The 25,705-nt window shown below is 38.6% G+C and overlaps 1 protein-coding gene across 17 annotated transcripts in view; it reads left to right on the top strand.

Moving 5' to 3' along the window:
* Positions 1 to 25,705, top strand: part of KDM6A (lysine demethylase 6A) — a 236,129-nt gene that overhangs the window by 91,106 nt on the left and 119,318 nt on the right. For 10 of the 17 annotated variants that reach the window (XM_033201790.1, XM_033201792.1, XM_033201799.1 and 7 more), the window contains exon 4: positions 9,656 to 9,705. Coding sequence is in view for 7 of the 17 variants with exons in the window: in XM_033201802.1 (XP_033057693.1) it covers positions 9,656 to 9,709 (54 nt within the window). In the remaining 10 variants the exon portion in view is untranslated. Of the gene's footprint in view, positions 1 to 9,655; positions 9,710 to 25,705 lie in introns of all 17 variants that reach the window. The other 7 variants (XM_033201802.1, XM_033201801.1, XM_033201800.1 and 4 more) reach the window with 1 other exon arrangement.

The raw sequence follows: 25,705 nt of genomic DNA, 5'->3' as shown, positions 1-25,705 counted from the left end.
CTGCTACTTTTTTATTGCTGCACCTTTATGTAGTTGGAGGACATGCTAATTTGAGAGCATGTAGAGAGAGACCTAGACTTGAAAATTAGGTTTACGTATGGGACTATATGTACTTGCTACTTAGTGGTTATTAAACAATAAATCTTTTAACTTTTAACACTATGTTAGACTATGACTATAGCTTTATTTTTCATATATATAATATATATATTTATATTTATTTTATTTTATTTTTTGAGACAGGGTCTTGCTTTGTCGCCCAGGCTTGAATGCAGTGGCAGAAACATGGTTCACTGCAGCCCCAAACTCCTGGGCTCAAGTGATTCTCCTACCTCAGCCTCCTGAGTAGCTGGAACTAGAGGTGTGCGCCACCACACCTAGCTAATTTTTGTACTTTTTGTAGAGACAGAGATCTTGCTTTGTTGCCCAGGCTAGTCTTGAACTCCTGGGCTCCAGCGATCCTCCTGCCTCAGCCTCCCAAAGTGTTGAGATTACAGGTGTGAGCCACCATGTGTGGCTACTTATAAAAATTTTGGTTATGAAGGTAATGAATCCAGGGAGATTCATCGTGGATATGTGTTTTCTTTTTTGAAGGGAAGGCATGTGGCAACTAGACTGTGTTAGCAAATTAGCTGGTGAGAGTAATCTAGTAAGGTGAGAGAAGGATAATCTAAGGATTTAAGTCCTTGAAAACATGTGCTTCGTTTTGTGTTGTGTAAATGACCTGGACATTGATAGGTAGTCAACAGCTTGATTAATGTGTAGGAGAAAATGGATGCAGGGGTATGCAAATGTATTCAGTATATTTTAACATTTCAAGCTGGTGGTTTCTGTTTCCTAGATGTGTTTTGGTATTTTTTAAAATCCTCTTTGAGGCTTTTTAAGGCACGTTTCCACTTAAAATGAATTCTTTATCTGTTTTCTTCATCGTCTTTCTGCAAGTCCAATACTAGAGTCAGTCTCTAATAGCCCTCTCCCTTCCTCTCCAACACAGACTCATACCCTCAAGATTACCTGTTTATAGAGACATTTGTTACCTTTGGCTACTTCCTCCTCCTCTCTTTGGAACTAGTACAGGATTAGAGAACTACTAACCCTGGGCAAATAGACATTTCTTTTTAGAGAACACGTTATAAACCATAACTTCCTGGGAGTAAACCATGTAGTAAACATGTAATTCTGTGAGTGAACTGCTCAGGTATATGTACATAGGAGACTTACTGGCCTTGTTTTTCTGAAGACAGCCCTGTAATTCTTTGCCCTGATTCATAGTCATCTTTTCTGTGTAAAGTTTTCTGAGCTTGTCATTTCTCTTGAGTTCAAAAGGCTTCTGTTTCTATAGTAGAAAATGGTAGAACCTCTTTTGTGTGTGTTTTGGGCTGTGGTTTTTCTTACCCTTAGTTGTCATTTTGCTCTCATCTACTTTCTGTCTTACAAGAATTCAAAAAAAAAATTTTGGTCTGAAGATGGTATAATTTGGTAATCATTTATCTTTTCTGTCATTCCAGATGAACTTGATGCAGAAGGAAAAAAGGCTTTGTAAAATATTTTCTTAGCCTCTCTGGCTGGTGATATGAATGAAGAGTTTAAAAAAATATCCTGTCACTTATTTGGTCATTTTGCTTGGAATTTATTTTAAGTCTTAAAATAGTAATTAGATAGGGGATTGTGGGAAAATGGAGGCTCAGTGCAGTCAGCCTATTGTTGTTATATTCCTCAGTAAGGAGTTTCCTTTATGTTCAACAGCTTGGAAAGGTGGAGGATAGAACCAGTATTGGACAGAAGGAGAAATTAAGCTGTGACAACCTTTACTAACTTCCTGGGAAGCTCTGGAGCCAGAATGGCGCTTGAGAGCTATACCAAGTTGGGCCAAGATAGCCAGGCCTTTATACTCCAATTCTTCCATATTGAACATGGGCCAGCCTGAGAAGAATTGTGACCAGGGACAAGTTGGCTCTCTGCAACTCAGGCAGCTTCTGTAGAATCTCACAGATAGAGGCTTTCAGCAAGCAGGATTCCCAGCAGTTCTTTCTTGAAATGGGATGTGAGTGCTTCTTTACAGTGTCTACTATACCTCCTTTCTACTCCTAACTCTAAAACTAACCTATGAACCTCCTAAGCCAAATGGCTGATGGGGCTCTCAGACAGCTTATAAGCCTTAAACCATGGAGATGATGCAGTGATTTCACTTCTTCAGGTTGGAGGACAGCCTGAGAGATACAGAACCCTGGGCTGAAGCACAAGCGTATATATTTAGATGAATATATGTGATGGATCTTAGGAGCAGTTAATAGAAAATATGTGTAAATGTCTATAAATATGTGGTAAATTGTAGGCGAAGAGAGTCACTGAGTTAAATGAGTTGATTAAAAAATCAGGTAGCAGCTGGGCACAGTGGCGCACGCCTGTAATCCCAGCACTTTGGGAGGCCAAGGTGGGCAGGTCACCTGAGGTCGGGAACTCTAGACTAGCCTGACCAACATGGAGAAATACCGTCTCTACTAAAAATACAAAATTAGCAGGGCGTAGTGGTGCATGCCTGTAATCCCTGCTACTCGGGAGGCTAAGGCAGGAGAATCGCTTGAACACGGTAGGCAGAGGTTGTGGTGAACTGAGATCGCGCCACTGCACTCCAGCCTGGATAGTAAGAGCGAAACTCCGTCTCAAAAAATCAGGTAGCAGATTACTTCAAAGTACACGGCAAAATTATAAACAGATAGAAATTATGAGGCGAGAGACTTAAAGGATAGACAGTAAGAACTTCAGAAGTAAAAAATTAGAGGAGTGTAATAATCATTCCTGACATGAATATGAAAACCTTGAAACTCTTAAAAATTGTTTCTTTGTATTTTTTAGCTGGAAGTTTTCCCAATTATAAGTTCCCTGAAATTCTAGCCATTGGTAGATTTTTCTTCCATTCTTCCTTCCCTCAAGTATTGGTCATTTGTTGCATTTCTGTCACTTTTGGACAAAATATGCTTTGGTTGTTTCAATTCTTAAGCAGTTACAAATGGCCAGGGCAAGTTACATGCCAAGAGCTGCCAATGTGGAGAAGCCTTAAGTTAGAGCTTGAAGAGTTTTCTTTCTCTTTTTGTCTTTTGTGGGTCGAATGACAGTACTCTATCCTGGAATATTTATAGTATAACAACATGAAACATGTGTTTTCCAATCATAGATTTTGTTTGGCTTCTCCAAAATTGTCAAATTTTTAATCCATTTTCTGTAATCATTCTAAAACAGGTTTTAAGCATTATATGAGGATGTCCAAATAAATGATTTCCCTCATTCTGTATTAAGGACTTCAGAAAATTCTAGTTACAGTAGACTAGGAATTTTTTTTATGGATAACCACGTTAAAAATTTCTAATCTTTAACGTTAGATTAGATTAGAAATCTTTAATGTGGTTATGCTTTGGTCAAAAGGATTTTACTAGAGAGTAAAATTTTACTAGAGAGTAGGATTGTGCTTTGGTCGAAAGGATTTTACTGGAGAGACTCTGGTGAGGTGATGGGTACTTTTATACTGCATCTTTAGAGTTTTAATGGTTTTTTTTCTGATTAAGAAACAGCGTGTTAAGATCTGTCTTAAAACAAGATGCTAAGCATAATGAGGGTAGAGTATAATTGTTGATAAAATGTGTACACGAGTAGAAAGATCGCTCATGGAAAAAATGGAACAAATGCTCATGGAAGAAATGGCTGAGTTACAAATCTGTTCCTGCCATTTAGAGTATTAACTTTGTGACTTTGAATTTGAGCATTCATATTTATTTCTCAGTTCACCATGTTTTTGTATGGATGCCGTGTTCCTCCCAACTGATAATTACATGGACTTCTTTTTAATTTTTTTTATTTTTTCTCTTTAATTTTTTATTTCTTTGGGGTTTTTTTTGTAACATCTTTTCACATCACGTGGACTTCTTATGCTTCAGTTTTATTTGCTTCAAAAGACATCATACTACCTTTTTAAAGGTTCCCCAATCCTGAAAGATAATTTTATGAAGCCAGATGATTATATAATTATCAAATTATTGAAAGTATGCCCTCCAAATTTGTGGAAATTCTATAATATCATTAAAAGGGCAATCTCCAGGTTTGATATAGTGACTGCACAAAATTGTCAGGGACCAAGTCTTCTGTTCAGAATGTTTTTAGGCACAAGTATTAATACATGATTCTAGCATAAACAGAGGACATTTATTACCTCACATAATAGGAAGTTCATAGGTGAATTTTTCTCCAGGCATGGTTTGAAATCTAGAAGGATCCAGTTACTTTTCAGTCTGTTCTTCTGTGGGCTTCATCCCAAGATAGTTCCCTTGTGGCGGCAGTTGGTAATATATGCTTCCTTGTTCACATGCATTAGTAGACAGAGAACCTTTTTCACGTCTGCCATCTATAAATCAGTGGTGATTGGGCTGCCTGAACTCATGTGCCCATTTCTGGACTAAAACATCACTGAGATTGCCAGGAACCAATAACCTTTTCGAATCAATAATGGGGATTGAGAATGTGGTTAGAAATGAATGTGAGAATATCAGCCACACCATTGACTACACAAACTCTTGCTTGACTATTTTTTTTTTTCTACAGCTAGTTTGATAATTTGGTTTGTTTTTCTTTTTAGAAGACCATTAATTAATGACCTCATGCATGAAGAACTAGGAAATGGGGGATGGCTTAAAACCAGTTCTTCACCACAACTGGCAAAATTTCTCATAGCCTAACGTCCTTCCAATGATAGGTTGGTTGGCATCATCTTTATGCAAAAAGATGAGCATTATTCATATGTAAAAGTTACTTTTTCAAATATGTGATGATGTTTTTGGGTAATGTTTCTGTAATTTGAACATATTCAGAATGTTCTTTATATGATATTTATATATATTTTGGCGATTTACAATAACATGAAAACGTTTCATATAGAATTTTAGAAAACATTAACTTCCATTTTTGGTATATCTTCTTTTATTCAGCATCTCATATACTGTAAGGTCAGCCAAGAGAAGGAAGAATAGACCCAAAGTCAGGCGAGTAAGTTTATTGAACCTGCCGGCTGCTCCAGCACAGACAGAGGAGGCAGCCCTGAGCTTACAAAATGAGGGGTTTATATGGGGGAGAGAAACCCTGGGGTCATTAGTTGGTTAACTTTGCCATATATCAGCTTGTGACGTTTATGGAAACAGCTAGATGAAGGAACTTACAGGAGGTATAGGTAAAGTTTGTTTTATGCTTCTCATGACCTCCCCCTGTGTGGTCCTGGATGGTTTGTAATTGGGGTTTGCTTATCGCAGCAAGGTTTGATAAGTGAAGTCTGCTGCCTCCACTGCAGCACCTGGATAAGGGCTTAGAAATGCAAAGAGGCTTGGGGAAAGGGTGAATGGCACAGAGAAGAGTTGCGTTAAGGGAGGGGGGCAGTACGGAGGGTTTGGGGGGAGTGTCGACAGTACCAAGAAGCTTTTTTGGGGCGGTTTGTCCCCAGCGTATATAATCAGAAGATAATGTTTTATTTACTGCTTTGTTGAAGAAACAACTTTGTCACTAGTGAAGGGTAACATGCAGTATGTTGCAAAATGTTTTTTTTTGCTAGTTTCCGATCCTTAAATTGAGCAGTGTATTATACTTAAGTAGAATGTCTAAAAACCTATATATGGTTTAAAGACTATTAAAGTTGACACCTGTCTTCCTACTCTACAAGTTAAGAAATAGAATGTACTGCTACTACCACCAGCCTGTGTTCTCTCCAATTACATCCTCCTCCCTTCCTCTGTAGGTGTAACCTGTGCCTGGCTGTGATATTCAGTGTTCTCTTGCTTTTCTTTTCTTTTCTCTCTTTGTCTCTCTCTCTCTCTCTCTCCTCTCTCACTCGTCCCTCTCTCTCTCTCTCTCTCCCCCCCCCCTCTCTCTCTCTCTCTCTCCCCTTTCTCTCTCTCTCTGTCTCTCTCTCTCTCTCTCCCTCCCTCCTTCCCTCCCGCCTCTCTCTCTCTCTCTCTCTCTCTTTCTTTCTTCTTCTCTTCTTTCCTTTCCCTCCTCCCTCCTTCCCTTCCCTTCCTTCCCTCCCCTCCCCTCCCCTCCCCTCCCCTCCCCTCCCTTCCCCTCCCCTTCCCCTTCCCCTTCCCCTTCCCCTTCCCCTTCCCCTTCCCCTCCCCTTTCCCTTCCTTTCCTTTCCTTTTCTCCACTGATAAAAGTATCCCTGAACAAGATATTGTTTATCTTTGGAAAGCTGATAGCAGGCACGAATTTAGCTATGTAAGGAAGGGGCCATGTTGTCACTATTAGAGGAGGCTCTTAGGAGAAGTAAAACTAAACAAGAGACTCTAGTGTTAATAGTGTGGCTTCTGGTTCCTCAACAGTTTACCAGAGCCACTTTTGGGAAGGCAATGTGCTGGGGCATGTGTGACTCTTGGCAAACATAATACCCATAATTAGGACGTGACATGACCAATATGAACCAGGAAAATCTGGTCAGAAATGTATGTAATCAGAGAGAGTGGATTATTCAGAAGTAAGTCAAATCAGGCCGGGCCTGGTGGCTCATGCCTGTAATCCCAGCACTTTGGGATGCTGAGGCGGGCGGATCACTTGAGGTCAGGAGTTCAAGACCAGCCTGGCCAACATGGGGAAACCGCCCTCTACTAAAATACAAAAATTAGCCGGGCATGGTGGCAAGCGCCTGTAATCCCAGCTACTCAGGAGGCTGAGGCAGGAGAATTGCTTGAACCTGGGAGGCAGAGGTTGCAGTGAGCCAAGATCACCCCACTGCACGCCAGCCTGGGCAACAGAGTGAGACCCATCTCAAAAAAAAAAAAAAAAAAAGTAAATCAAAGCAGAACACTTAACACTTCTGGGAGCCTTCTTCACATCATCTATTTTGTAGAATATAGAGGGAAAATATAAACTTTATCAGAACATGGTCAAGAAAAAGCCAAACCCAGTTAAGAATCTGGGCCAGGTTTATCTGGATACTTGGTCCTCACGTTGAGAAGAGGTTACAAGAATTTTAATGATAAGTCTCAGTGAGTTGGATCTGGGGCATAGCTGCTGTCCTGGGATCACCCTTTTTCTTCATCTTGGGTATTCCATGGCCTCTTGTATCTGTTGTGTCTCCTGCTTTCGGTAGACCATATCTTCTTCTTTATTGGTATATACTCTCCTTTAAGGGGAGCATATTTATCAGATTTTTCTTCAGGAAAGGTATTTGGGAGATAATTTTCTTTGGAGACTTTGCATATCTGAAAATACCTTTATTCTGCCCTCTTAATAGATCATTTGACTGGATATATGATTTTAGGTTGGAAATAATTTTCCTTCAGAATTTTGAAAACATTGTTTTATTGCCTTATTTTTAGAATTATACATCTGTTGTAGGACCCTTCAAACTACCAACTCATAGCCTTCTTTCTGGGAATTTTTTTGGAATTATTCCTGAATTTTTTTTTTCCTTTTATTCTTTCTTTTTGGACTCTATTATTGATATGTTAGACCTCCAGGACACAGTTTTTCTAATTTTCTGTTTTTGTCCTTTTTGATTATTTTTTGAGAATTTCTTCAAATTTCATTTTTTTTTTTTTTTTTTTTTTGAGACGGAGTCTCGCTCTGTTGCCCAGGCTGGAGTGCAGTGGCCAGATCTCAGCTCACTGCAAGCTCCGCCTCCCGGGTTTACGCCATTCTCCTGCCTCAGCCTCCCGAGTAGCTGGGACTACAGGCGCCCGCCACCTCGCCCGGCTAGTTTTTTTGTATTTTTTAGTAGAGACGGGGTTTCACCGTGTTAGCCAGGATGGTCTCGATCTCCTGACCTCGTGATCCACCCGTCTCGGCCTCCCAAAGTGCTGGGATTACAGGCTTGAGCCACCGCACCCAGCCTCAAATTTCATTTTAATCTTTTTATTGAATTATGCATTTCTCCTATTATACTTTAATTTACCAAATTTAATTTTTTTCTATAGCATCCTGTTTGTTCTCCTGCACACATCCCCTTTCCACCTCCCTCAATGAAAACAATATTTTCCCTTATCTAAGACTAGTAAGAATTTTTTGAATTATATTTTCTCCTGCATAGTAGTCATTATTTTTTGTTTTAGGTTGTCTTTTTTTGTGTTTGTGTTAGTTTCTTCTTGGTTAGAGGCGTTCTTTAGATGTCTGATAATTCTTAGCTTTCCATATTTCATGATTGGAATAATTGAGAACTGGAGGCTCTGAGCATGTGATTGCGGGTCTCTGAATATGATTTCCATGGCCTTTTGATGGAGAATCTCTGTATTTTTTTCAGTCAGATTGCCTAAACAACATCAAGTGTTGAGTGAGAGAGTTGAGGGAGCCAATTGCTTCTCAAATAGTTTTTATCCTGGTCTTCTGTATCTTAGATTGTGAATTGTAAACCACAAGTTAAAAAATCCTTTTGTAGCTGATCAGAAAAATATTATTCCCCCATGTTTTCATCTGGTAGTTTTATGGGCTTCTTTTTTTATCTAACTCTTTAACGTATTATTTGAATTATTTTAGTATATGATTTGAGTTACAAATTTTACTTTTTTGCTTACTTATAAATACTTGGGTGCTGGTTACATTATTAACGCCCCACTGATTGGAAATGTCACCTATTTACTGTGCTAATTCCTACATATATCAAGTTCTCATTTGGGGCTTTCAGTTCTTTTCTATTCCACTTCTTACAACTTTATGGTAATTCCAATACCCAATTGAGCAAGTTCTCTTCATTATGTCTAATTGTTTTCTGAACTCTCTTTGCCTGCTTAATTTTATGAAAGCTTTTCTCATAATGTTTGCAGTTTACTTCTATTGTACCATGTCTAAAATTCATAAATTGGTTCATCTCTAAACATCCCCAGCATATTAGAATGTATCTGAGCTGCTGTCACTTTTTAATCCTGCTTCAGTGTCCATTTTACTGCCTTTGTCTTTCGGGTGTCCCTCAGTCATACCTGTACTTGTGGGATCAAATAAGTGCTTAGCTTCCTGCCCTAAGAGATTCTGATTTAATTGGTATGGGATGGGGTTTATTCATCAGTGTTTTGTTTTTTAAGAAGGGCACTCTCTACCAATTATAATGTATGTATGTATGTAATTTTCACTTTACTTTTTTATGTTCACTTCACTGAATTTTGAGGTTGACAAGAACTACTTTTAAGTTTTTCAGAACCTTTTATGCCTAAAGATGGTTTTGGTGGATGGGTTGTCCTATTTTGTAATTGAGGTTGAGAAAGGTAATTAGGGGTGAGTTTTTTGTTGATTGCAGGAAAGGAAGCATCACAGAAGAAATAGTTCTTTTGCTCTTTGAGGTGGTCGAGTTGTTAGCCATTCTTGGAAGTGAGGTCTCTTCTGAGAACAAATGATCTAGCACATTCTGGAGTTGCCTTGGAAAATGTTAATCCTCTACCATTTGATCTTTGAGGAAGGTCAAGTTGATCTAAGGGGTTAGCCTAGATGCTGTTCAACTGCAGATCTGAGATTTGACCATGGTTTTACGTTCTTGAACTCCTGGGGGGGCCCAGAATTTTAAGTTGTTTGGTTTGAACTATCACTGTCTACTGGGAGGTGGGTGTGTGGTGGGAATCTTGTTATAATGCTTGTTAAGTATATTATTGACTTTAAAGTGAGAAATAATTATGACTCAAAATTATTTTCCTTCTTTCAGCATTATCTGCATACCAGAGGTACTACAGTTTACAGTCTGACTACTGGAAGGTTAGTGCACATTTGCATGCTGATTTCATGTTTGTGTTTTGGGCAGATTATTGCCAGTTATATTCAAAATGAATTGAACTCTTGCCTTTTTTTTGTTAATTACTTAAAATATTGCTTCTAGGGGAAAGGTATTGGAAAAGGGTTGAGAGTATTATTTATGCTTGTGCTGTCTTATGTGAATCTCCTTGTATTTTATTAAGAATTAGAGGCCAGGTGCAGTGGCTCACGCCTGTAATCCCAGCACTTTGGAAGGCTGAGGCGGGTGGATCACGAGGTCAGGAGATCGAGACCATCCTGGCTGACATGGTGAAACCCCGTCTCTACTAAAAATACAAAAAATTAGCCGGGCATGGTGGCTGGCGCCTGTAGTCCCAGCTACTCGGGAGGCTGAGGCAGGCGAATGGCATGAACCCGGGAGGCGGAGCTTGCAGTGAGCCGAGATTGCGCCACTGCACTCCAGCCTGGGCGACAGAGCAAGACTCCGTCTCAAAAAAAAAAAAGAGATACCTCTGACACATTTTACTGGTCAAATATAATGGAATTGTGATAAGTAAAAATCAAGCAAAACTAAACAAATAACAATAACAAAATGATTCCTTGATTTTCTTTTCTAAAGTTGGTACCTGGGAGTAAAAGAAGGCTGAAGATGTGTATATCAGGCTAAAATGGGAAGGTGTCATGGGAAAATTATGATAAACTCTTTCTTGGTGTACTCTGTTTATAATTGGAGTTTTGAGGAGAGCTGAACTTAACTATTTTTTAGAAGACCTACCTAAATGAAAGACTGTGCATAGCAGTGAAACAATGAATCATACACTTACGTATCTTAATTTAAGCAATGATTAAATTAAGCATGATCTTCTATATCATGTTTACTTTTAAGTTTATTGAACAGTGAGGTTTTTTTTTTTTAGTCTGAATTGCCATTTCAGATTTTTTTGTGGATTTTATTTTTCTATTGTTAATTTATCTTTCTTTTTGAAGTAGGTACTTATTCCAGTCTTATATAGACTGGCTTTGTCTGGGAAAGCCCTTCAATAGTCAGCCTATGCAGAGATTTTGAGAACACTGTGTAGAGATTTTAGATACCTATATCTATATCTATAATTTTTTTTCTAAGTCTTTTGAAAATATCTTCTCTAATCTCTGGCTTTTTTTTTTTTTAAGCTTTATCAAAGTATAATTCACATGCTATAAAATTTGGCTGTTTTAACTATACAAATCAGTGATTTTTGGTAAATTTTCAGAGCTGTGCAGCTGATAGAGGGAGGAGGCAGACAAAGGTCTCGACAGATAGGGAAGAGTCCCTGGAGAATCACTGATCCACCCAGCCCACAAGTGTTTACACCAGATGTTTTCTGCAGATAAGGGAACCTGCACAGGGGGCTTTCCTGGGCATGCCTGCAGTGGACTGGAGGTCCCCATGCACTGGGGGAACAGGGTGGAGCCACCAAGAATTTGCGCCTTATACAGGGGAGGATCCTGGCCTCTTCATCTCACGTGCTGGGGCCCTGGTATTCAGTTTGTGAGGTGGAAACCTACTGGCAGGACCCCCTTTCTTTGCTGATAGCTTTCCTTTTGCTTAATAAATTTTGTCTTCCTCACCCTTCAATGTGGCTACATGCCTCATTCTTCCTGGTTGTGAGACAAAAACCCAGATTAGCTCAGCTAAGGGACAAAAAATCCTGCATCACAGCCATCATCACAGTCTTATTTATCTCCCTGGAATGGAACCTCATGTATATCCCCAGCCCTGGCAACCATCAATCTACTTTCTGTCTTTTATATATTTGTCTTTTCTGGATATTTCATATAAATGGAATCATATAATATATGGTCTTTTGTGGCTGGCTTCTTTAACTTAGCATATGTTGTCAAGGTTCATATATGTTGTAGCATGAATATTTTATTCTTTATTTCCTGATAATATATAGTCAGCACTCAGTATCTGTGGGGGATTGGTTTTAGGACCCCTCATGGATACCAACATCCATGGATGCTCAAGTTCCTTATATTAAATGATAAAGTATTTGTATATCACCTCTATGCATCCTCCCATATACTTTAAATCATTTCTAGATTACTTATAATACCTAATAAAATGTGAATGCTGTGTAATTGATTGCTATACTGTATTGCTTTTTAGTTTGTATTATTTTTTATTATTGTATTGTTATATTTTTCCTGAATACTTTTGATCCGCAGATGCGGAACCCATGGATACAAAGGGCTCACTGTATTCCGTTGAATCAGTATAACACAGTTTGTTTATCCTTTCATCAGTTGATGGGCATTTGGGTTGTTTCCACTTTTTGGCTATTGTGAATAATACTGTTGTGAACATTTGTGTACAGGTTTTTGTGTGACATAATATTTTCAGTTTTCTTGGGTAGGTACTCAGAAATGGAATTGTTGGATTATAGGGTAAATCTATGTTTAGCATTTTGAGAAATTGCCAGAACTTTTTTTCCCTATGTCTGTACCATTTTACATCCCTGTCAGTAATGGTGTGAGGGTTCCAGTTTCTCTATATCCTACTCAACACTTGTAATTATCTACTTTTTGAGTGTACTGTTTTTTTAGTGTGCCTAGTGGGGTAGAAAATAAAGTTTTAAACTTTGATGAAGTCCAATTTATCAACTTTATAACAACTTCTTATTGCTTGTGTTTTTACTGTTGTATGTAAGAAATCTTTGCCTAACTCAAGGTCATGAAGACTTTACTCCATAGTTTATTTATTCAGGTGCTTCAGTGCTTTGCTTTTACAGAGTGCTGCAGTAAATAGTCTAGTAAAAGTGTCTCTTTCTCCATATATAGTTTTTTAGAGATAAGGTCTTGCTCTGTTGCACAGGGTGGAGTGCAGTGGTGCAATCAGAGCTCACTGCGACCTTGAATTCCTGGGCTCAAATGAATCCTCCTGCCTCAGCCTCTCGAGGAGCTGGGACTGCAGGTGCACACCACCATGCTCAGCTAATTTTTAAATTTTTTTTCCAGAGATAGAATCTCACTATATTACCCAGGCTGGTCTCAAACTCAATTACTGGCCTCAAGTAATTCTCCCACCTCAGCCTCCCAAAGTGTTGGGATTACAGGTGTGAGCCACTGCACGGGCCTGTCTTTTAATAGTTTTGTTAGTGATTCTTTAGTATAGATTCCTTTAAAAGTGGGATCATTGTGTTGAAGGGTATTTGCTCCTTTGGGATTGAACCATTTGCATTTATTTCAACAATGTATGCAAGTGTTTGTTTCTTCTTGGTCTTAATCAAGAACCTTTTGTCAGCAGACTTGCCAGTTTGATAGGTGAGAAGTGGTATTTTATTATAATTTAAATTTACATTTTCTTAGTTGTTAGTGATATTGAACTTTTTAAAAATTGAAGTGTAAAGACTGTTTGAATTTCTTTTTCTTTGAAATATTTGTTCATGTCTGTCGCCCATTTTTTTTTAGGTCATTGTTTTCTTTTACTGTTTTATGTAGCTATATTATATATATTAGGCATATTTATCCTTTATCTGTGATATTAGTTGAAGCTACTATTGCCCAGTTTGAGATTTGTTGTTTTGCTTTGCTCTTGTGTGTTTGTTTTTGCCTGTGCAGAAGTTTTCTATTTCTGTGTAGTCAGATTGATCAGTTTTCTACATTGCCCTTATGTTTTGAATCATAGGATGGGTTTTTTCCTCATTCCCAGGTGTTAGAGAAATTCACCCACATTTTCTTTCAGTACTTGAATGGTTTAATATTTGACATTTAAATTTCTGATCCATTTGGGTTTTATCCTTGACTTATAGTGTGAACAATATTTAAGATTATCTTTTATCTTATGGCTAGTTATCCCAAAGATATATTTTTTAAAAATTCATTTTTTCCTCTACTGATTTGAGGTGTTGCCTTAATTGTATACTAAATATTCATATGCAGTTTTGTCTGTGCATTTTGTGGCATGTTTTGTTCATGAACTAATACAAAAATATTTTACTTAGAGAGATTTTATAATATATTTTAATGTATGGTAGTGCTAGGGCACCCTTTCCCTACTGTTCTTGCTTCTAGGATTTTCCTGGCTGTCCTTGGTGGCTTGTTTTTTCAAATAACTTTCTAATTAACTTGTCTAGCTTCACAAAAAATACCTGATAATTTATTTTCTGTAGCTTTTTTGAGATATATTTAACATTATTTTAAGCATTTTTTGAGATATGATTTACATTATTTGAGATTTGACAACTTAAATAGTTGTATAACCATTACCATAATCAAGATACAAAACATTTCCATTACCCAAAGTGTTTCCTTGTGCCATTTTCCTACTCTTGATCTCTGGTCCCAGGCAACCACTTACCTGCTTTCATCCCTCTAGTTTTGTCTGTTCTGGAATATCATGTAATGGGGTTTAAACAGCATATATTCTTTATGTTTTTTTATAACTTTCATTTGGCATGCTTTTATTGAGATTCATCCATGTTGTTGTATCAGTAGTGTGTTGTTTTTCATTGTTAAGTAGGATTTTGTAGAATGGATATGCCACAGTTTTCCTGTTTATCAGTTGATCAGATTGTTTTCAGCTTTTGGTTATTATGAATAAAGTTCTCTGAATATTATTTGTCTTTGTGTGGACACAGGTTTTCATTTATCTTGGTATATATGATTTGGGAATGCTGAATTGCTTTGCAGTTTTAGGTGTAACTGTCAATCCTTTTCAAAGTGGTTATACCATTTCATATTCCAACCAGCAATGAATGAGATTTCAAATGTTCCATATCTTCATTAGCACTTGGTATTGTCAGTCTTTTTAACTTTAGCCCATCTGCCCCTTCTTGTTTTTTCTTCTTCTTTCTTATTTTCTTTCTTTCCTCCTCAGTCTTTTTAACTTTACTGTCTACCTATTCTCCTTCCCTCCCTCCCTTCCTTCCTCCCTTCTTCTTTCTTTCTTTTCTTTCTTTCTCTTCTTCCTTTCCTTCCTGTTGTTCTTCCTCATCTTCTTCTTCATTGAGTTTTATGGGTTCTTTATACACTCTGAATAAATGCCCTTTGTCTGATACTTGTTTTGGAATTGTTAGTCTCTGGTTCATCTTTTCATTTTCTTACTAGTGTCTTTTGAAGAGCAAATGTTTATTGTTTCAATGAGGTCCATTTAATTACTTTTTTTTTTTCTTTTACAGCTTGTGCTTTTTGTGCTAGGAAATCTTTGTGTATCCCAAGATCATAAAAGATTTCCTCACCTTTTAAATTCTGTTTCGGCCTGCGATACATTTCAAGCTGTTTATGATGTGAGATAGCATCAGTGGTCCCCCCCTTCCCCCAAATAGCTACCCAGTTTTTCCAGCGTTATTTGTTGAAAAGACTACACTTTCAAAATCTACCATTTCCTCTTTCCTTTCCTTTTTTTTTTTTTTGTTTTTTGAGACAGAGTCTCTCTCTGTCACCCAGGCTGGAGTGCAGTGGCACGATCTTGGCTCACTGCAACCTCAGCCTCCCCAGTAGCTGGAACTACAGGCCTGCGCCACCACGCCTGGCTAATTTTTTGTATTTTAGTAGAGACAGGGTTTCACCATGTTGGCCAGGATGGTCTCGATCTCCTGACCTCGTGATCCACCTGCCTCGGCCTCCCAAAGTGTTGGGATTATAGGCATGAACCACCGCTCACGCCTGGCCCCAAATTCCCTGTATTCTTTTTCAAAATTGCTTTGGTTTTTCTAGGTCTTTTGCCTTTCCATAAAAAGTGCAGAAACAGTATAATCCAGTATAATTCTGCTAGGATTATATTGGAACTACATGTGCTAAGTTAGGAAGAATTTGTCTTCAGTAATATTGTATTTGCTTGTTTGTGAACATGGCGTATTTTGCCCTCTATTTAGCCTTCTTTAAGACTCTACAGCAGTACTTCATGGTGCTTATCACATATGTTTTAAGTTTTTTTTTTTTTTGATGCTATTCTGATTGGAGTGGTTGTAAAATTTTATTTCCAATTGTTTTATTGCGATTATGTAGGAACATTTTTATTATTGCATACTGATCTAGTATCCTACTGTCTTACTAAATTATATTGTTGTAGTCGTGTTGCTCTAGATAGGATTTTCTAGATGCATTATGCTGTCTGCAAATAAAGAAAATTTTATTTTTTGTTTTCTTATTTGTGGATGCCGGTTAGTCTTTTTCTTGCCTTGTTGTACTGGCAAGGAATGGAAGGGGACATCCTTGTTTGTTTCTTTGGGGGGAAAACATTAAATTTTTACTGTTGAATGTGATATTAGCTGTAGGGTTTTTGTAGACTAATATCGAAGATGTTCCCTTCTGTTGCTAGTTTACTTCGAGAGCTCTTCCCTCTTCCCCCTACTTCATGTTTTAATGAATGGTCTGAGGATATAGGAAAAAACTCAGTTCCTCCTGTACTCTCACAACACAGAACATTTCTGTAACAAAATGTGTGTGGCTTTTCCCCTGCATACCTGGCAAGCAATCAGTTCTGCAGTGGCTGCTAGTGTCCTCTAATTCAGTTCGATTCTGACATTATCTACCTGGAGATAGTTTCAGATCCCACAGATTGAGTGCTAGTCCCACAAGACTATCCCCACTTCAGATGCCATTGTAGGCCTCCGGAACTTTTGACTAACTGGCTATATAAATCGGGGTTCCCATGACCCACTCCTTGTTTCCATTAATTTGCCATAGTGGCACAGACCTCAGCAAACAGTTGGGTTTACTGTTTTATTGTAACGGGTACAGATGAAGAGATGCATAAGATGAGGTCATGTGGGAAGTGGCATGGAGCCTCCATGCCCTCTCTGGGCATGCCACCCTCTAGGGACTTCTGCTTGTGCAGCTATCCAGAAGCTCTCCAAACCCTGTCCTTTTGGGTTTTTATGGAGGCATTATTACGTAGGCATGACTGATTAAATCATTGGCCACTGGTGATCAGCTTAACCTTCAATCTGTTTTCTCTACCCAGAGATTGGAGATTGGGGCTGAAAAGTCCCAACGCTCTAAACATGCTTTGCTCTTTGCTGTGACCAGCCCTCATCCTACAGCTACGTAGGGGGCTGCCTGCCCTGAGTTATCTCATTACATCCCCCCATCCTAAAGCTACAAAGGAGGCTGCCTGCCTTGAGTTATCTTGTTAGCATACAAGAGACACTCAGGGCTGGGCGTGGTAGCTCACCCAGTAATAATCCCCGTACTTTGGGAGGCCGAGGTGGGCAGATCACCTGAGGTCAGGAGTTTGAGACCAGCCTGGCCAACATGGTGAAACCCCATCTCTACTAAAAATGCAAAAATTAGCTGGGCATGGTAGTTCTTGCTTGTAATCCCAGCTACTGGGGAGGCTGAGGCAGAGAATCACTTGAACCCGGGAGGCAGAGGTTGCAGTGAGCTGAGATCATGCCACTGCACTCCAGCCTGGGCAACAGAGTCTAAAGTAAATAAAGAAACCAAACTGACCTTTTTCTTATTTTTTTTTTTTTCTACTTTAAGAAAAGAAAGAAAAGGTTTTGAATTCTGGAAGCAATGCTTATCTGAATAGAACTATTGATTAAACGTTATGGTAACATGGAAGATTGGAGAACAGTGTTTCACTTTGAAAAACTAATTGGTCTGTTGTAAGATATGCAGGATGTGTTTTATTTTGTGTATTAATTGATTAAAGTATTTGTGGGTACAGTTTTTAAAAATAGTGACCAATTCATTATTTTTTTATGACCCTAATTTTATAAAGGGTTTGATAGAGTTGTGCTAAAATTTAGTTTGGGACACCGAAAGAAATTGATTATTAAATTTAACATACATATTATCTATATGAATGTAAATATCAGAGGGCTTTATAATACTGCTGAAGAACATCACATAATATTAGGTTGACGCAAAAGTGATTATGGTTTTTGCCATTACTGCAGTTAGTTTTGCACCTAATATTTCAGTTTGTTGAAGAGATTAATTCACATTTTTTTGTATGCTAATTATAGATAATTCTTATCCTTAAAACAGTTTCACTTAAAAGGTCTAAATAATACTATTTTACTGCCTGATTCAGCATATGCTTGAAATTGTATTGTATTCTTACCAGCCTGAATTTGTGCTGGCCTTATTTTCCTAACTGGGCCTGATTGGTAAGTTTTTCTTCTGTATGGTCTTATTTTTTTCATCAGTATTGTACTGGTGTGGGATTATGCATTAATGTCAGGTAGGAGAGATATGTTGAAGAGAGAATTTTTGTAATGGGAGAACTCAAGGTTCTTCTAATTCCGATTGGTTTTTTGGATTCAGAAATATATTCAGTATTTAAATATATCAGTCTGGAAGTGCTTCATAGTATGAAAATATTTAAAACCTGTAGGGAAGACAGAACTCTAATTAATATTTCAACAAGTTTATTGCTTAACCTGAATTTTTTTTAAAAAGCCTAAAAAACTTTTTTGCTTAGAGGAGACCCAGAGAGTGAGATCTTTTAAAGAAAAGTTAAAAATCAGTATATTTTGGAATAAGGATTAGATTCTTTGGAAATTTTACAAGTTTAGAAGCAGAACACATCTTAGAAATTATTATCTAATTCCTTTACTTTATGGACTATACATCGTGCATCCCGGTGATTAAGGAAGCCCCCAAGTCAGCACAAATAGGTGGTGGATAAACTAGTGGAATCTGGGCTCATTTTCTGACTTTCCAGTGGCTTTTTCTGTTACACAGTTTAGGGTAGTCCGGCTTTTACATTTGTTGACAGGGCCTCTTGACAATACAGAGATGAGTAAGCGAGCTCCTGCTCTCCCATGTTTCTGTGAGGAGGATACACGTAAACATAATAAGTTTTTGGTAAGTAATATATTGGAGGTGTTGAGGGCTGTGCTGGAGGCAGAAGTGCACATGCTTTGTTTAAGGGGTATGGGAAAGTCTGAGTGGGAATTAGGAAAGACTTCACAGAAAAATTGAAACTTCAGGGAAGGATTAATGGGAGTTTTCAAGATACAAGACCTGGTCAAGTTTTCCAAGAAGAGAAATGAGAGAGCAGTACATAGCAGTACAATAGGTGTTTTGTAAACTCCCACGTTCTTGGTCGAGAGCAGAGGTCCACAAACTGTTTCTTACAGGGCAAAATAGTAAATATTTTAGGTTTTGTGGACCAAGAGGCAAAATCAGGTAATATATAGGTACTTAGATAATCTTTTATATAAAAATCATTTTTAGCTCCCAGGCCTTTAAAAAAGGATTCGGCTGGCAATAGTTTATAGACCACTGTCTTAGAGCCTGCCATGATTGTTGGGCGTTATAGGACTCAAACTGGGGGAAAAGGAAGGCAAAGGCGAGATCATAAATGCGTTTGCAACAGTTATCACTGTTTTGAAATCTTAGATTTGTCAGTATCTTGTAAAACTGTAGTGCTGGAGATCAGATAAAGTTAAATAAAACACAATTATATTTTAGGGGTTGGATTGGGATTGCATTGACTTTGTATTTTAAAACAAACTGTTGCCAGGTGCAGTGGCTCATGCCTGTAATCCCAGTGCTTTGGGATACCGAGGTGGGTGGCTCACCTGAGGTCAGGAGTTCAAGACCCGCCTGGTTAACACGGTGAAACCCCGTTTCTACTAAAAATACAAAAAATTAGCCCGGCGTGGTGGTGCGCTTGTAATCCCAGCTACTCAGGAGACTGAGGGAGGCTGAGGCAGGAGAATCGCTTGAACCCTGGAGGCGGATGTTGCAGTGGGCCGAGATTGTGCCATTGCACTCTAGCTTGGGCAACAAGAGCGAAACTCTGCCCCCAAAAAATACATAAAATAAAAATAAAAAACAAACTGTCATCTTTCCTTAGTAAAGTTTTATAACTTCCTCACAAAGTTCTTGTGCATCTTATAAATAATGTATTTTACATCTTACACTTATATTGCTATTATACATGCCATTTTAATTTTATGTTTTATCTCTACTGGTATATAGAACTGCAGTTGACTTTTATGTGTTAAACTTACCAAACAACTTCACTAACTTTCACTAACTTGGGTAATTTGACTGTGTAACTTTGGATTTTCTCTGTAGACTATCCTCCCTTTGTAATTAATGACAATTTTGTTTCTTCTGTTATCAATATTGTAAACATTTCAATAAAAGTGTTTGGAATGTTCTCATCTTGTATTTTCTGAAATAGCTAGATATAATCTTGTAAAAGTGGTTTCCTGCATATTTGATAAAACCAACCTGTTAAACTCTTTGGATTAGTATATGTCTTTGTGGGAGGATTTTATACTACTGGTTTTATTATTTACCAGTTACTTTTTTAGGTTGCAAATTTCTGCTACATTTGTGTATGGTCACATATACCTATAGTTAGGTCCTTAACTAATTTCTGGAACTTAGTTGTGCCTTCTGTTTTCTTCCTTGCTTCAATCAAAGGTTTGTAAATTTTAATAGTGATTTCAAATACTACAATTTTGACATTATTGATCATCTCTAGTTTTTTTCCTTCTTTCTTTGGGCTTATTCTCTTTTTACACACACACACACGCGCACGCGCGATCATCTCTAGTTTTTTTCCTTCTTTCTTTGGGCTTATTCTCTTTTTTCTTTACACACACACACACACACACTCTTTGGGCTTATTCTCTTTTTTCTTTACACAACACACACACACACACTCTTTGGGCTTATTCTTTTTCTTTACACACACAGACACGCGCGTGCTCTCACTCTCACTCTCTCTCTCTCTCTCACCTAATTTACTCTGTAATGCCTCCTACAGTCTTTTTGTCCAGACCCTGTCTAGTCCAGGACCATAGGTTAAAACTGAGTATATCCCTTAGCTGTCTTTTTTAGCATTGTCTTCCCTCCACTCTCATCCCTTTTGTGTTTTTGTTTTTGTTTCTGGCTTAAAGAGACCAGCTCAGTTGTCTTATAGTGTCCCATTTTCTGGCTTTGTTTTATTGCTTTCTTTTGGTATTGTTTAGCTCATTTCACTATCTTCTGTATTTCTTTTAATTAAGTTGATAGTTAACCACTAACTATTTACTTTGTTGTTGTTGTTGTTGTTTTGAGACGGAGTTTCACTCTTGTTGCCAAGGCTGGAGTGCAATGGCATGATCTCCACTCACCACAATGTCCACCTCCTGGGTTGAAGCGATTCTCCTGCCTCAGCCTCCCAAGTCGCTGGGATTCAGCCTCCCAAGTCTCTGGGATTACAGGCATGCACCACCACGCCTGGCTAATTTTGTATTTTTAGTAGAGATGGGGTTTCTCCATGTTGGTGAGACTGGTCCCGAATTCCCGACCTCAGGTGATCTGCCTGCCTTGGCCTCCCAAAATGCTGAGGTTACAGGCATGAGCCAACGCGCCTGGCCAGCAATACTGCTTTTTATTCCTTCAAAGATGCACTTTTTCTTTTTTTTTTTTAGATTTAATTTATGGAATCTCGCTCTGTTTCCCAGGCTGGAGTACAGTGGCATGATCTTGGCTCACTACAACCTCTGCCTCCCGGGTTCAAGCGATTCTCCTGCTTCAGCCTCCTGAGTAGCTGGGATTACAGGCACATGGCACCACGCCTGGCTCTTTTTTTTTTGTAGAGATGGGGTTTCACCATGTTGGCCAGAACGGTGTCAATCTCTTGACCTTCTGATCCACCCACCTTGGCCTTCCAAAGTGCTGGGATTATAGGCATGAACCACCGTGCCCAGCCCACCCTTTTTGTTTAAATCTTTGGAGCCAGGTATCTAATAATACTTTAAGTCTTCATTGGCTGAGTGGTAGTCATGATACATAGTTGTCAATGCCTGTGCATACTCATCTTTGTTGTTTTCCTCCTGGCATGATTAGATAGCTATAGCGTATTGTTTCAGTAGAAAAGTCATTTATGGACCATCTGAGGAAAGAATGTGAGTTTTGATTGCCGACTAAAAACTTTTCATTGACAACTTCTGGTAAGGTCAAAAAAGTGATGTCTTAACTTAGAGAAATGGGGTTTGTAGATAACAGTGGAAGAATCTTCTAAGAAATGCTGTATCACCACCATTTTTGATGTCCCAGTAGTTGATATTGTGTGGAAAAATGTGGATGAGAGTATGGTTAACAGAATTATAAAATGATTCAGAATTGGACACTAAGAATATCTTAATGAATTTTTTTCACTTAAATTTTTCTTTATGTATGAAAAAATGTGATAAAAATTTATCTTTACCATTAAAAATAAATGAAAATAATTTTAATTGCTTTTTTTTTTTTTTTTTTTTTTTTGAGACGAGGTCTTACTATATTGCTCAGGCTGGTCTCGAACTCCTGGGCTCAAGTGGTCTGCCCACTTCTGCCTGCCAAAGTGCTGGGATTACAGGTGTGAGCCACTGCACCCAGCTTCTTACTGATTTTTCACTGACTCCTAGTTCTCCTGGTTAGTTTTAAAAAGTTGTTAGTGTTGTTGTAGCTCTTTTGATGCTGTTTTGAAGCTGTTTTATAGCTCTTTTAATGTCTTAAAAGCTCTCCTTGCAGATCACGAGGTTAAGAGATCGAGACCATCCTGACCAACATGGTGAAACCTCGTCTCTACTAGAAATGCAAAAATTAGCTGGGCATGGTGGCGCTCGCCTGTAGTCCCAGCTATTTAGGAGGCTGAGGCAGGAGAATCACTTGAACCCAGGAGGCAGAAGTTTCAGTGAGCTGAGATCACGCCACTGCACTCCAGCCTGGCGACAGAGCGAGATTCCATCTTGAAAAAAAAAAAAGAGCTCTCCTCTTTTTCTTTTGCACCTTCCCTTTGTGCATAGGATTTTTCTTCCTTTATTCATCTTTCTGTGTCTGGGGATTATTGCCTTTAGCACTAGAACATTTTCAGCCACTATATCTTCAAATATTGCCTGTGTCCCATTTTATTTTTTGACTCCTTCTACAACCGATTTTAGAGATATGATAGATTTTCCCATATACCCATAACCTCACTTACTTGTTCTTGGTGAATATTTGAAATATACTCTCATCAATTTGAAATATATGTGATTATTAACTATAGTTACCATGCTCTGCAATTGATCACTAGAACTTATTCTTGTCTCGGTGAAACTTTGTACCCTTTGAATAGCATCTCCCCAATTCCCTTTCCCCACCCTCCCCCAGCCTCTGGTAACTACTGTTGTTCTCTTTACTTCTATGAGATAGATATTCTTTGAGTTTGACTTTTTTAGATTCCACATGTAAGTGAGATCATGCCATTTTGTCTTTCTGTGTCTGGCATATTTTGCTTAGCACAAGGTCCTCCAGGTTCATCTATGTTGTCACAAATGGCAGAATTTCTTTTTAAAGACTGAATAGTTTCAAGGTGTATATATACCACGTTTCATTAATCAGTGTATCCTTCGATGGATACTTAGGTTGATTCTGTATCTTATCTATTATGAATAAGGTTGAAATGAATATGGGAGTATAGATGTCATAAATAAAGTTTCAGTGCCACAAAAGAAATAGCACTCGAGTATAAAGTTTTCTTTTAATTCTCAACAAGGCAAGGTACTTCTATAGAAGGGTGCGCCCTTACAGATGGAGCAATGGTGAGGGCACACTTGGACAAGGGAGGGGAAAGGGTTCTTCCCTGACACACCTGGCCCCTGCTGCTGTGTCGTTCTCCTATTGGCTAGGGTTAGACTGCACAGGCTAAACTAATTCTGATTGGCTAATTTAAAGAGAGTGACGGGGTGAGTGGTTTGGCAGGAAAAATGGTTATGACAGAGCAGGCAATTGGAATGAGTCAGGGTGGAACAGATAATCGAGAAATGTTGCTTTACGAGGAATTAAAGTTTAAAAGTAGAAGGCAAAGAATTGAACATACTGACATACTAATTCTTTGAAAAGAAATTTAGAACTCATATATAATAGATATCTCTTTGAAATATTGATTTCAGTTTCTATGATTTATAGCTAGTAGTGGGACTGTTGAATCAAGTGGTAGTTCTATTGTTAGTTTTTTGACGAAATTCCAACATTTTACTAAGAAAGAATCCCCAGGGGTTCAGATTTATGTGGGAAATCTTGGGTGCAACTCTGTGTGGCACCTAATTTGTTTCCTAAGTCTTGGGGTATTTTATTGGCTTTCAGTGTTTGCTTACCTTTCTGTATTCTCCTTTTTTTTTCAGCCTTTTTCCTTTTGCCCCTAGCTCAGCCATTCATTTATAAAGATCCTTTTAAAATATGTCATCTAATATTTTAAATAATTAATTTTGTATTAGGAGGATTTTTCAATATGTATACTGCTTGCCGTTGGCCTTATTTTTGGAAATTGTACTATAAGGAAATGTAAATGAAATTGTTGGGATAGTAGTTAGTTATCTATTATTTGAGATGAAGTCTTGCTCAGTCTCGCCAGGCTGGAATGCAGTGGTGCGATCTTGGCTTACTGCATCCTTTGCCTCCCATGTTCAAGCGATTTTCCTGTCTCAGCCTCCCGAGTAGCTGGTACTAAGGCCACCACACCCGGCTAATTTTGTATTTATTTTTTAATAGCGACTGAGTTTCACCATGTTGGCCAGGGTGGTCTCGAACTCCTGACCTCAGGTGATCCACCTGTCTCAGCCTCCCAAAGTGTTGGGATTACAGCCGCGAGCCACCAGGCCTGGCCTGTTGGGATACTTTTAAATAATCCTTGGTGCTTTAATTATAATTGCTTCTATTTTTGAACCAGTCATGTATCATCTCATTTAATTCCTCAGACAACCCTTTGAAATAGGTACTGCTTTCACCATTTTACAAAGATGAAGACATTGAGGTCAGCTAACTTGTTTCATGAGTCTTTCTGAAATTTTGTTTATTTTTATTTTTATTTTTATTTAAGAGATAGGGTCTTGCTCTGTAGCTCAGGCTGGTATGCAGTGGTACAATTGTAGCTCACTGCAGCTTTGAACTCCTGGACCCAAGCAGTCCTTTTTAGCCTCCCAAGTAGGTAGGACTACAGGCATGCCCCACCATGCTCAACTAAGTTTTAAGTTTTTTTGTAGAGAATGAGAGTCTCACTATGTTGCCCAGGCTGGTCTCAAACTCCTGGTCTCAAGCAATCCTCTCACATTGGCCTCCCAAAGCAGCGGGATTACAGGTATGAGCCACTGTGCTCGGCCTTTCATGAATCTCATAACTAGTAAGTGACAAGGCTGTGATTCTGACTTAGGTCTCTATAGTCTTGGATCAGAATCACAGCCTTGTCACTTACTAGTTTTGAAATGACTTCTATAGTCTGATTTCATTATTGCTGTACAATACTACACATACACTTTGGAAGCAGAACTTCTGCTTCAGTGTGGTGACTTTGGGCATGATGCATATAATAAACTTTGGCCAACCTCTTCTGCTGTATTATCTTAGCTGTTAACGTTCTTTTAATTGTCCAGAAGGTAATTCAGATTATAATAAGGAAATGATTCTGCATAAATTGAATCAGCAAAGTATCATTCTTCTATGAAAAATGTGTAACAGGTTATTAAAGACTGTAAGATACTGATTTACTCAGCGGCAAGACTTTCTTAACTTACATATGCTGGTTACTTTGCTATAGGGATCAAAGCACGACGTGGGTTCATTCTCTACCATGTATAGGCTCATATTCTAGTGGAGCAGATAAATGACATAATAGGTGTGAGTATTCATTTGGAAGTGAAATGGGAGAGGTTCCCTTGCCCCCCTGGCAGGGCATGTGATGGAGGTGTGGCTCACTTCTTCAGTGCCCCACTGCTCAAACCTCTAGGGGAGCATACAGACTGGCAGGCTGTGGGGCTCCCACCCCACGGCAATGTCTAGGGGTGAATGTTTACAGCTGAAGCGCCAGTGGGCATGTGTTACAGGGTGCTCTTTTAGTTTGCTGTCTGTAGGCAGCTTGTGTTAACCAGCTCAGTTAGACCCTATACCTTGTTGCAAGGACAGAGGGCTTCCTGTATCCCAGGTTCTTGCCTCGGTGTACTGGAAGAATTGGATCACACGTGGGCTTGGAGAATGAGTGTAAAGTTTTATTGAGTGGAAGTAGCTTTCAGCCTATGGGGTAGCCAGAGGGAGATGGCCGCTTGGC

This window comes from Trachypithecus francoisi, unplaced genomic scaffold, assembly GCF_009764315.1.
Source record: "Trachypithecus francoisi isolate TF-2019V2 unplaced genomic scaffold, Tfra_2.0 Lachesis_group6, whole genome shotgun sequence".
NCBI classification, from domain to species: domain Eukaryota; kingdom Metazoa; phylum Chordata; class Mammalia; order Primates; family Cercopithecidae; genus Trachypithecus; species Trachypithecus francoisi.
The sequence above is the reverse complement of the archived record's forward strand: the minus strand, read 5'-3'. Positions and strand labels throughout refer to the sequence as shown.